This window comes from Colobus angolensis, unplaced genomic scaffold (genome assembly GCF_000951035.1).
Source record: "Colobus angolensis palliatus isolate OR3802 unplaced genomic scaffold, Cang.pa_1.0 Scaffold4, whole genome shotgun sequence".
Taxonomy (NCBI): Eukaryota; Metazoa; Chordata; class Mammalia; order Primates; family Cercopithecidae; genus Colobus; species Colobus angolensis.
This window is the reverse complement of record NW_012117376.1, coordinates 9,406,860-9,417,049: the sequence shown is the minus strand read 5'-3', so window position 1 is coordinate 9,417,049 and position 10,190 is coordinate 9,406,860. Positions and strand designations below refer to the sequence as shown.

Genomic DNA, 10,190 nt, shown 5'->3' with positions numbered 1-10,190 from the left:
CCATGTTGTCTAGGCTGATCTCAAACTCCTGGCCTCGTGATCCGCCTGCCTCAGCCTCCCAGAGTGCTGGGATTACAGGCATGAGCCACTGCGTACGGCCTATTTTTATTTCTTATTTTTTTTCATAGCAAAGGGATCCTCAGCATGGGTGAAGTAGTTTTGATTATGGTCTTGGACACTAAGATGACACTTGGGCAATTCATCTAAACATGGGCTGATATGCTCACTTGTCAAATGGGAGAAGTATACTACCCATAATCCCCAAATCTCTTCAGCACTTTCCAGCACATTCTTATTTACTTATTTATTAGGAAGGAGTTTTGCTCTGTTGCCCAGGCTGAAGTACAATGGCGTGATCTCATCTCATTGCAAACTCTGCCTCCTGGGTTCAGGCGATTCTCCTGCATCAGCCTCCGGAGTGGCTGGGATTACAGGCGCCCGCCACCAAGCCCCGCCATATTCATTTAGTTTTAAAAAATGTTATGTGCAGGCTGGGCATGGTGGTTCACACCTGTAATCCCAGCACTTGGGGAGGCTGAGGTGGGCAGATCACTTGAGGTCAAGAGTTTGAGACCAGCCTGACCAACATGGTGAAACCCTGTCTCTACTAAAAAAAAAAAACACAAAAATTAGCCAGGCGTGGTGGTGGACGCCTGTAATTCCAGCCACTCGGGAGGCTGAGGCAGGAGAATCGCTTGAACCCGGGAGGCGGAGGTTGTAGTGCGCTGAGATCGTGCCATTCCACTCCAGCCTGGGCGACGAGCAAAATTCCATCTTAAAAATAAAAAGTTATGTGCTAGGCACTGGGCAAACAGCTATGAACAAAATAAACAATGGAGCTTGCTGTTCCAGTGGGAAAGGGGGAAGGGAGGAGAGAACGTGAGGGAAAACAAGCAAAATATATACTTGGTGTCATGTGCTATACAAAAAAAGAAGGGATGGGCACGGTGGCTCATGCCTGTAATCTCAGCACTTTGGGAGGCCAAGGTGTGCGGACTGCTTGAGCTCAGGAGTGAAATCCTGTCTCTACAAAAAAATACAATACAAGTAGGTATGGTGGTGTGTGTCTGTGGTCCCAGCTATTCAGGAGGCTGAGGCAGAAGGATTACTTGATCTCGGGTGGTGGAGGAGGCAGCGAGCCAGTGGTCAACACAGAGAGATTCTGTCTAAAAAGAAAAAACAAAGAGAGAGAGAGAGAGAGAGAGAGAAGCAATGTGGGTTCCACAGTATGTGGTACTGCAATTTAAAATAGGGTGGTCAGGAAAACCCTCACTGAAAAAATTACATTTGGGCAAATATTCGCAGGAGCTGAATAGTAAACCATGTGAACATTTGGGAAGAGTGATCCCACAGGGAGGACAGCAAATGCAAAGGTCCTGAGGCAGAGGTTTGGAAGAGTGTAACTGAAGCCAGGTGAGCAATGAGAAATTGGTCAGAGAGGTAAAGGGAAAGAGGACAAATAATTATAAGAATTTTGGTTTTTACTCTGGATGAAGTAGAAAGCCACCAGAGAGTTTTCTGCAGAGTGTAATGTGATCCGATGTTTAGAAGGATTCCTCTGGTTACTGGTTTGGTAACAGGTTCTGATACAAAGGCAGAAAGTGGAAGACCAGTTAGGGTCCCACTACAAAAACGCCAGATGAGATAATAACGGCTTAGGCCATGAGGCAGTGATGGATATGGTAGAAGTAGCAATTCTAGATCTATTTTGAGAACTGTGCCAGCAGGATTTATTGAGGAGATGAGAGGACACTCGTATTTCCTCGTCTGAGCCTAAACAGGGCATTAGAAGTGCGATCACTATTTCTATCTTACAAAAAATATAGTTAGGAGCATGGTTTCTCAGTTCAACATCTGTTTCTATCAGATACTTGATAAGTCTGTTTTTCCATCTGCAAAATGGGTTAATAACGTTCCTAACAGGCTGCTGCCAAGATCAATGGAAATTTCATATACAAAACACCTTAGTACAAGAGTCAATGAATGTTAGCTGCTATTCAGTTGTTAATAATACTAGTGCAGAGAAATAAAGGGAAAAGTAACTTGCCCAAAGTCCCAAAACGAGCCAACACCAATCATTTCCCTCTTTTCCTCCCTCCCTCATTCATTCATTCTACAAACTCTTCGGAATTTCTGTTCTATGCTAGATCCATGTTAGAGTCAGGATGCTTAAGCCCGGGTCCGGGTTGTGAGCCCAAGGTTCTCAACTCTAGTTCTAACGCTACCTCACAGGGCAGTCGAGAGGCTGAAAACCAGCGCCAAACGGGGGAACAAGTACGGAGCATCCGCAGGCTATGAGGCGCTTTTACAGTGTTGGTGTGCTCTAACTCTAGGTAGAAACTCTCGTTCTGCCCCGCGCAATGCGGGACAGGGTCGGTGCCGGGTCACCAGATACAGCGCTCTGAGGGGAGGAAGATGAGCTGAGGGCCAAAGGCCGCCTGCTTCTTCACTTACCGCTTGCAGCAAAGCTCCCGGCGTCGCCTGCTGCTGCCCGGCTCCTGGGCCCGACCCCGTTCCCAGCAGCAACTCATGCCGCTGCCGCTTGACTGGAACCAGCGGCAACTCTGGGCCCTTACGCTTCTGTTGTTCTATCATGGCGGCAACCGGTCTCTTCAGCGCCGCCACTGACCGCGCGGCCCCCCTCAGGCGCCACGCAATTGGTTCCAGCTTAGTCCTTCCTCCACAACTTCCGGCTTGGAAGAACCAATCGTTTTTCAATATTCCCATTTGCACCGCCCCCGGATAGTCTCTTGTTATTGGGCATATCTTTCTGACGTCATGAGAATGCGATTCCAGGATTGGTGGACGGAGCTGACGACCTCCCTAGGCGCGCTGGGTCTTGTGGGTGGAAACGCACTGGCTGACTGGGGTCGGCGTTTAGTTCAGCGCTGGGACTCGGGTGCCTGGAGCTGACGCCTAGTACGTATGAGGAAGAGCTGGGTGGGTGGCTGCCTGAGTCTGGAGGCGACGCCTCGGTTGTGCAGTCTGAAGCTGCCCTTCTCAGCTGAGGGTGCTGATAGCAAGGGGTGGGAGGCGGGCCGCGAGTCCCCAGCTGTGGTAAGTAGTAGCATGGGCTCCCTTTCCGGGCGGGAGCGGAGCCTTGGGGTCTCTGGCAGCAAATCCCAGCCCCTGCGGCTCCCTTCTTCAAGAGCGCCCGTCGTGGCCAGTCCTGTGCCGGGCATTCCCAGGGAGAAAGGCCTGTGTCCCAACTTCCTCCGGTGCCCCATTTGGCCGAGGAGGCTGACTTGTTTCTGCCACTGATTTTGCAGTTTTTGATTAAGGCCTAGTCTATGCCCCCCTGAGAGAGACAATGATGAAGGAAATGTCCGACTCCTTCTCCAGAGCACAGTCTTGTTGAGAAATTTGAGACTCATGCCCATGAACGTGGTCATTGCGTCAGTCGTCCAGCTGATATTTATTTAGAAGCGCGTTGGGGGTACGTCGTGAACCAGACACGGCCCCTACTCTCAGGGCGTTTAAGTCTGGTGGGGAAAACGTTAAACAATGACCTCACTAATACATGGAAATGCCTCCTAGTGCTGTTTGATGCTATGAGTGCCTGAAATAAGCAGGAAGGTTTTTCAGAGGAAAAGATGCCTGCTCTGGTAGCTGCAGGAAGAATTGTAATTAATTAAGTGAAGAGGTAAAGGCAGAACCTTCCATAGAGAACTACTTGCTCAGAGCCCTGAGGCACTTGGGAGGAAAAATGACTGAAAGCACAAAGAGCCAGTGTGACTGATACAAAGAGAATGAAGGGGAGTATGGTACAAGATGAAGCTGTACGTGATAGCGGTCAGACCTTGCAGGAATTTGTAGCTTTTATTTTAAAACGGAGGGGATACCACTGAGCCGTCTTCCCCCAGTGGGGTGTGGTGGAGGAGGGGGCTTGATCTCTCAGGCTCAGTGGTGTGAACAGATTGGGGCTGGGGAAGCCCTAGTCGATATATGTGGACCACTTAGGATATGCAGTAATCCTGGTCAGAGATGTCAGTGAGGACTGAGATATGGGTGGAACTGCAGAGAACTGGACAGATTCTAGAGGTATGTAGGAGGTAAAATGGGCGGAACTTGGTGAAGGGTTGATTTTAGTGAGTGAAGACAGGAATCAAAGGTAACTCATAGGTTTCTGGCTTATGTAGTTGAATAGATGGTGGTACCATTCACTCATTATCACAGAATCCCCCAAGCTGGATAGGGAACACTAGAAGACGACTAGAGACCAGCTTTTTTTTTTTTTTTTTTTTTGCGGGGAACAGGTTCTTGCTCCGTTGCCCAGGCTGGAGTGCGGTGACACAATCTCGGCTCACTGCAACCTCCACCTCCCAGGTTCAAGCAATTCTCCTGCCTTAGCCTCCCCAGTAGCTGGGATTACAGTCGCCACTGCTGCGCCCGGCCAATTTTTGTATTTTTGTTGGAGATGGGGTTCCACCATATTGGCAAGGCTGGTCTCCAACTCCTGGCCTCAAGTGATCCACCTGCCTCGGCCTCCCAAAATTCTGAGATTACAGGCTTGCGCCACTGCTCCCAGCTGAGACCAGTTTTGATTGATTGATTGATTGTGTGGGGTCATTCATGACATCCAGGAGGCAGTTTGAAACACAGCTTTGTGCTCAGAGGAGAGATTTGTGTTGGGAATATAAAATTGGGGATAGTTTTATGTACGTGAATTGTGCCGTCGGTGTGGATAAGGTCACCTAAGTCAGAACCTTCACCATTAAATGTTGGAGAACAGGTGGATGAACCTACAGGAGATACAGAAGGAAGGAAGGAAGACTGGAGGAATGTTTCAGAAGCAAAAGAATGATTTGTGATAGAAACTTCTAGAATTTAAATAACATGAAGATTGAAAAATATATTTTGGCTTTTATCATCATGGAGGTCATGGTAACGTTAGCAAGAGTTATTTTGTTGGTGTGATTGGGCAAAAAGCCAGATATGAGGCAAGGATTTGGACAAGAAAATGTAGGTAGTGAACCTACACAATATTTTTCATAGATATGATTGTAAAGAGGAGGAGAGGATGCGCTAACCGATGGGGATAAGGGATTATCCAGGATCCAGTTGAGGATACAACTGTGAGAAATTTGAGAATATTGTAGAAGATTTGGAAGTCATTGTGGAGTGTGGGAGAATGAGGTTACTAGAGAAATGTAGGATGTAAGGAAAAAAATTAAAAACTTTTTTCCAGCATATTCAGTGGTTTAGTGCATACGTGGAGAAAACCTGTCTGGGTATGGCAAGGACATCGCTTGCTCAAGACACATTCTAACCTCTAATATGTCTTCTCTTACTGAAAAATTTGGAAAACTAAAAACCGTTTTCTAGACTCCTTTGCATCTAAGGTGAAAATTGAATTTGGAACTGAGTTAAATGTGGAGAGAAGGAGGGTGTGAGTCATCCAGTTTTGCTGCCAGTCATGGCAGTAAGTTCTCCAGTCAATAGCTCCCTGGTTTGGTGACTTGCTGCAGTAATAGCCATAACTTTCTTGGATTGTGGAAAAGGTGGTGTTATTTTGTGGGTTAGGTGTTGTTCCTGGAAGTTCTGCCAAAGTCTTTTATTGCAGTACATCCCTTTCTGCTTAAATGGGTTCTGTTGTCTGCAACTGTTCCTGACCAGGTTAGAGGTACTGCCAGACAGTAAACTATAAAGACAGAGTTAAAGGGAGTTTAGGGTGTTGTTGGAATGATGGGCTATGGAATCTAAGCTGGTTTGGAAGAAAACTGAAGAAAAAGGGGAGGGCTGATAGATTGAAAGAAAATAGAGGCCAATAAATCAGGGTTCTAATGAGGTCAAAGAACAGTATTCTCTGCTAGAGGATTTCTGTTTATCCTAAAAGGCTTACTCAGTTACCTGTTTAACTTCCCTATTTCCCCCAGACCCTCTTTCTCTTCCTAGCTACTACTTTGTTTGTCTTGAGACAGGGTCTCACTCTGTTGTCCAGGCTGATTGCAGTGGCGTGATTATGGCTCACTGTAGCCTTGACCTCCCAGGCTCCAGTGATCCTCCCACCTCAGCCTCTCCAGTAGGTGGGACTACAGGTATGCACCACCATGCCTGGCTAATTGTTGTATTTTTTGTGGAGATAAGGTCTTGCCATGTTGTCTAGGCTGATCTCAAACTCCTGGCCTCAAGCAATCTTGCCGCCTTGGTCTCCCAATAGTGCTACGATTATAGGCATAAGCCACCATGCCTGGCCACCAAGCTTCTGCTTTAGCACTTATCACATTGCAGTATAATTGGTCACCATTATCCCTATCAGACTAGGAGGTCTTTGAGAACAGGGACCCTGTTGAAATGGGTGGTTTAGGCCTTACTCCTGTAATCCCAGCACTTTGGGAGGCCAAGGCAGGTGGATCACCTAAGGTCAGAAGTTTAAGACCATCCTGACCAACATGGTGAAACCCTGTCTCTACTGAAAATACAAAAATTAGCTGAGCATGGTGGTGTGTGGCTATAATCCCAGCTACTTGGGAGGCTGAAGCAGGAGAATTGCTTGAACCTGGGAGGAGGTTGCAGTGAGCTAAGATTGCGCTATTGCACTCCAGCCTGGGTGACAAGAGTGAAACTCCGTCTCAAAAGAAAAAAGAAAAAAAGGGTGGTTTAGTGGCAAGTGTGTGTGGCTCTTGGAATGGCCTAAGATATGTCTCTTTCTTGCTATGTGGTTTTGGACAAGTTATTTCATTCCTGTAAAGTAGGATTACTTGCTTTGTAGAGGAGTTTTAAGGATTGAAATCAGGTTTATAAAGTATTTTATATACAAACAACAATCAATAGCATACTGAATTGATCAATTAACAATGTAAATGGGGTAAAATTAAATACTTCACTATTTTAGTAGACAATTTCCATGTCTTACACTGTGCTAGGCATTGGAGATTTAGGGAGGAAGGATATGATGTGCAAGACAAGGGCATGCTTACAAGAATTCCACATTCTACAAAGGGAGGAAAAAAATGTCCCTAAAAATGATTTGAATCCCATCTCCATCATTCATATTTTACAATCTTGAACAAGTTTACTTAGCTTCTCTTGTGTCCTCATTTTTAAAATGGCAATGACAATTGCCTGTTTTATGGGATAGTCAAGAAGAGAATTATTGAATTTCATGAAGATAAAATTTTAAAAAGAAAATTAAGAGAAGTAAAGCTCTTAGATTAATACATGGCAGATGTGAAGCACTCAAGTATTAGCTATTATAAGGCTTTGAAGAGATCTTAGGAATAATTGACTGAAAGAGTAGTGTTGGGTGGTAGAATAAGTGCTGATCCTGGGGTCTTGTACCAATGTTGCTAACTGTGAGCAGCCTTTGTCACATCACTTGGCTTCATTTTCAGTTGCATAAGAGTAATAGGTTTAATTATTTCCATAATTCCTTTAAGCTTTTGCATTTTCTGAGTTCATCTTTTGTGTATTTCCTGGCATTTTACTACTCCTCTTTCCTGCTTTTGGCTATTTTCTCAACAGGTCCATAACTGGAATTTGAAAGGAAGAAGCATCTATCTTACATGGTCACTCTAGAGTTTGGTGGGAGGGAGAAAACTTGGACCACCAGTTTGACATTTGGAAGTGTCCCGGCCAGGTGCAGTGGCTCACACCTGTAATCCTAACACTTTGGGAGGCTGAGGCTAGCGGATCACTTGAGGTCAGGAGTTTGAGACCAGCCTGGCCCACATGGTGAAACCCCGTCTCTACTAAAAGTACGCAAATTAGCCGGGCATGGTGGTGCATGCCTGTAGTCCCTGCTAATCGGGAGGCAGAGGTGAGAGAATCGCTTGAATCTGGGAGGCGGAGGTTGCAGTGAGTCGAGATTGCACCACTGCACTCCAGCCTGGGCAACAGAGCAAGACTCCATCTTAAAAAAATAAAAATAAAAAAGAAAGTGTTACATCTGTTGATCTGTCCGACATATTAAATGGGACCTAGCTCCTCCTCCTTCTATATCCTTTAGACCATAAAGTGTTCCCCCCTCTTTCTCTACCTGTGCTTGGCATATAGTAAGGCTCATTTCACTCATTTAGAAAAACTGAGTACTTGTAGTATATCAGGAACACAAAATCAAATAAGAAATGGTCCTTAGTTTTAGTTTGAATGAATGGATCCGGATCTTGCTCATCCTAGCCTCTTCATGAATGATACCCACATTGATTCCTCTAATGTTGGGACCTAGTTAGTGTTACAGCTATACTCTACAAAATTTAGATTTAGGCCGTGTATTAGCCCATTTTCACACTGCTCTGAAGAACTCCCTGAGACTGGGTAATTATAAAGGAAAAAGGTTTAACTGACTCACAGTTCTGCATCGCTTAGGAGTCCTCAGGAAACTTATATCTCATGGCGGAAGGTGAAGGGGAAGCAAGGCACGACTTATGTGGTATCAGAGGAGAGAGTGTGAGAGACAGCAAGAGAAACTTTTAAGCCACATTTAAGCCAACAGATCAACAGATGGAACACTTTCTTTTTTATTTTTATTTTTTTGAGACAGAGTCTTGCTCTTTCGCCCAGGCTGGAGGACAGTGGTACGATCTCGACTCACTGCAAGCTCCTCCTCCCGGATTCAAGCGATTCTCTCACCTCTGCCTCCTGAGTAGCTGGGACTGCAGGCATGCACCACCATACCTGGCTAATTGGTACCATGGCTCATGCCTGTAATGTCAGCCCTTTGGAGGGCTGAGGCAGGAGGATTGCTTGAGCCAGGAGTTCAAGACCAGAATGGGCAACATAATGAGATCCTGTCTAAAAAAAATTAGCCAAGCTCATTGGTGTGTTTCTGTCCCAGCTACATGGGAGGCTGAGGTGGGAGGATAGCTTGAACCCAGGAGGTCAAGGTTGCAGGGAGCCATGTTTGGACCATTGCACTGTGGCCTGGACAATAGAGTGAGACCCTGCCTCAGAACAAAAAACAAAACAAACAGTGCAGGCTCTGGAGTCATGATTCTGTCTCTGTTCATATCCTAGTATTTTTAATTAGCTTACTTTGCTCTCAATTCCAGCACAGCTTAAAGATAAATTAAAATTCCTTTAAATTCTTTAGGGTTCTAGTCAATTAGTACTCTTAAGTAACAACAAAATCTAAATCCAAACAAGCTGGAAAATGATAACAACAAAAATCTTGACCAGGTCAGTAAGGTGACACATTAAATGAAGTTCCAAAAAGGCTATAAAGTGTCTGCCAATTTAATATTGTTCTTTAAACTTTTCCTTGCTTGGGGGATAAGAGGACAGGATGTGTAGGATTTTTTTTCCCAGTTGCATGTGTACTTTAAAAAAATTTTTTTGAAACAATCACAAAATTACGGAAGCAGATACAGATAATATTTTTCTGAATTATTTGAGTTACAATTGCTGACCCAATACTCCAACAGCCCTGAAAACTTGTTTTCCTACAAACAAGGACATTCTCCTCTATAGCCACAGTGTAATTACCAACATGAAATTAACATTGCATTACTTCTTTGATCCTCAGGCCCCACCTCTCGATGCTCAAGCTCTTACTGCCCATTCTGGGCTGCTCCAATGTGTGCCCTCATCACCCTACTCTTGCCTATATTACATTTCTCTTTGTGGATTTCTTCCTCACACAACATAGACTCTGACCTCACTCTGGGCTACCATTTCTTTCTTATATCCTTTACTTCCATCCCATACATTTCTTGCTCTGCCCCTTGTTTTGGAAAAAGAGTGACTAGTAATTGGTCCCCTGTTGCTTCACTATATAACACAGTTGTTTAAAACATTCAAGCAAAATGCTTTGTTCTGCGTTCAGAACTATTGCAAGGCAACTCCAAATGGTGTACCTCAATCCTTGTCAACTTACTGGCTCTTTTAAGTGTATGAATGTGGTCCTGTCTGACTATCTTAATGTTATATACTCTTTTTTTTTTTTTCTTTCTGAGACAGAGTCTCTGTTGCCCAGGGTGGAGTGGCACAATCTTGACTCACTGCAACCTCCACCTCCCATGTTCAAGTGGTTCTTCTGCCTCAGCCTCCCGAGTGGCTGGGATTACAGGTGCCTACCACAATGCCTGGCTAATTTTTGTATTTTTAGTAGAGATGGGGTTTCATCGTGTTGCCCAGGCTGTTCTTGAACTCCTAGGCTCTAGTGATCCACCCCTCTTGGCCTCCCAAAGTGCTGGTATTAACAGGTATGAGCCACTATGCCTGACTTGATGTTATATATTCTTTTTTTTTTT

At 45.1% G+C, this 10,190-nt stretch overlaps 2 protein-coding genes across 10 annotated transcripts in view; one reads left to right on the top strand and one right to left on the bottom strand.

Moving 5' to 3' along the window:
* SNRNP40 (small nuclear ribonucleoprotein 40kDa (U5)) overlaps positions 1 to 2,690 on the bottom strand; it is a 39,086-nt gene extending 36,396 nt beyond the window's left edge. The window contains exon 1 of the mRNA XM_011955481.1: positions 2,455 to 2,690. Coding sequence (XP_011810871.1) covers positions 2,455 to 2,595 — 141 coding nt within the window. The 5' untranslated portion in view covers positions 2,596 to 2,690. The remainder of the gene's footprint in view (positions 1 to 2,454) is intronic.
* Positions 2,691 to 2,825: 135 nt separating this feature from the next.
* Positions 2,826 to 10,190, top strand: part of ZCCHC17 (zinc finger, CCHC domain containing 17) — a 73,493-nt gene continuing 66,128 nt past the window's right edge. For 6 of the 9 annotated variants that reach the window (XM_011955469.1, XM_011955473.1, XM_011955468.1 and 3 more), the window contains exon 1: positions 2,826 to 2,919. Coding sequence is in view for 1 of the 9 variants with exons in the window: in XM_011955467.1 (XP_011810857.1) it covers positions 2,926 to 3,057 (132 nt within the window). In the remaining 8 variants the exon portion in view is untranslated. Of the gene's footprint in view, positions 3,058 to 10,190 lie in introns of all 9 variants that reach the window. The other 3 variants (XM_011955467.1, XM_011955470.1, XM_011955471.1) reach the window with 2 other exon arrangements.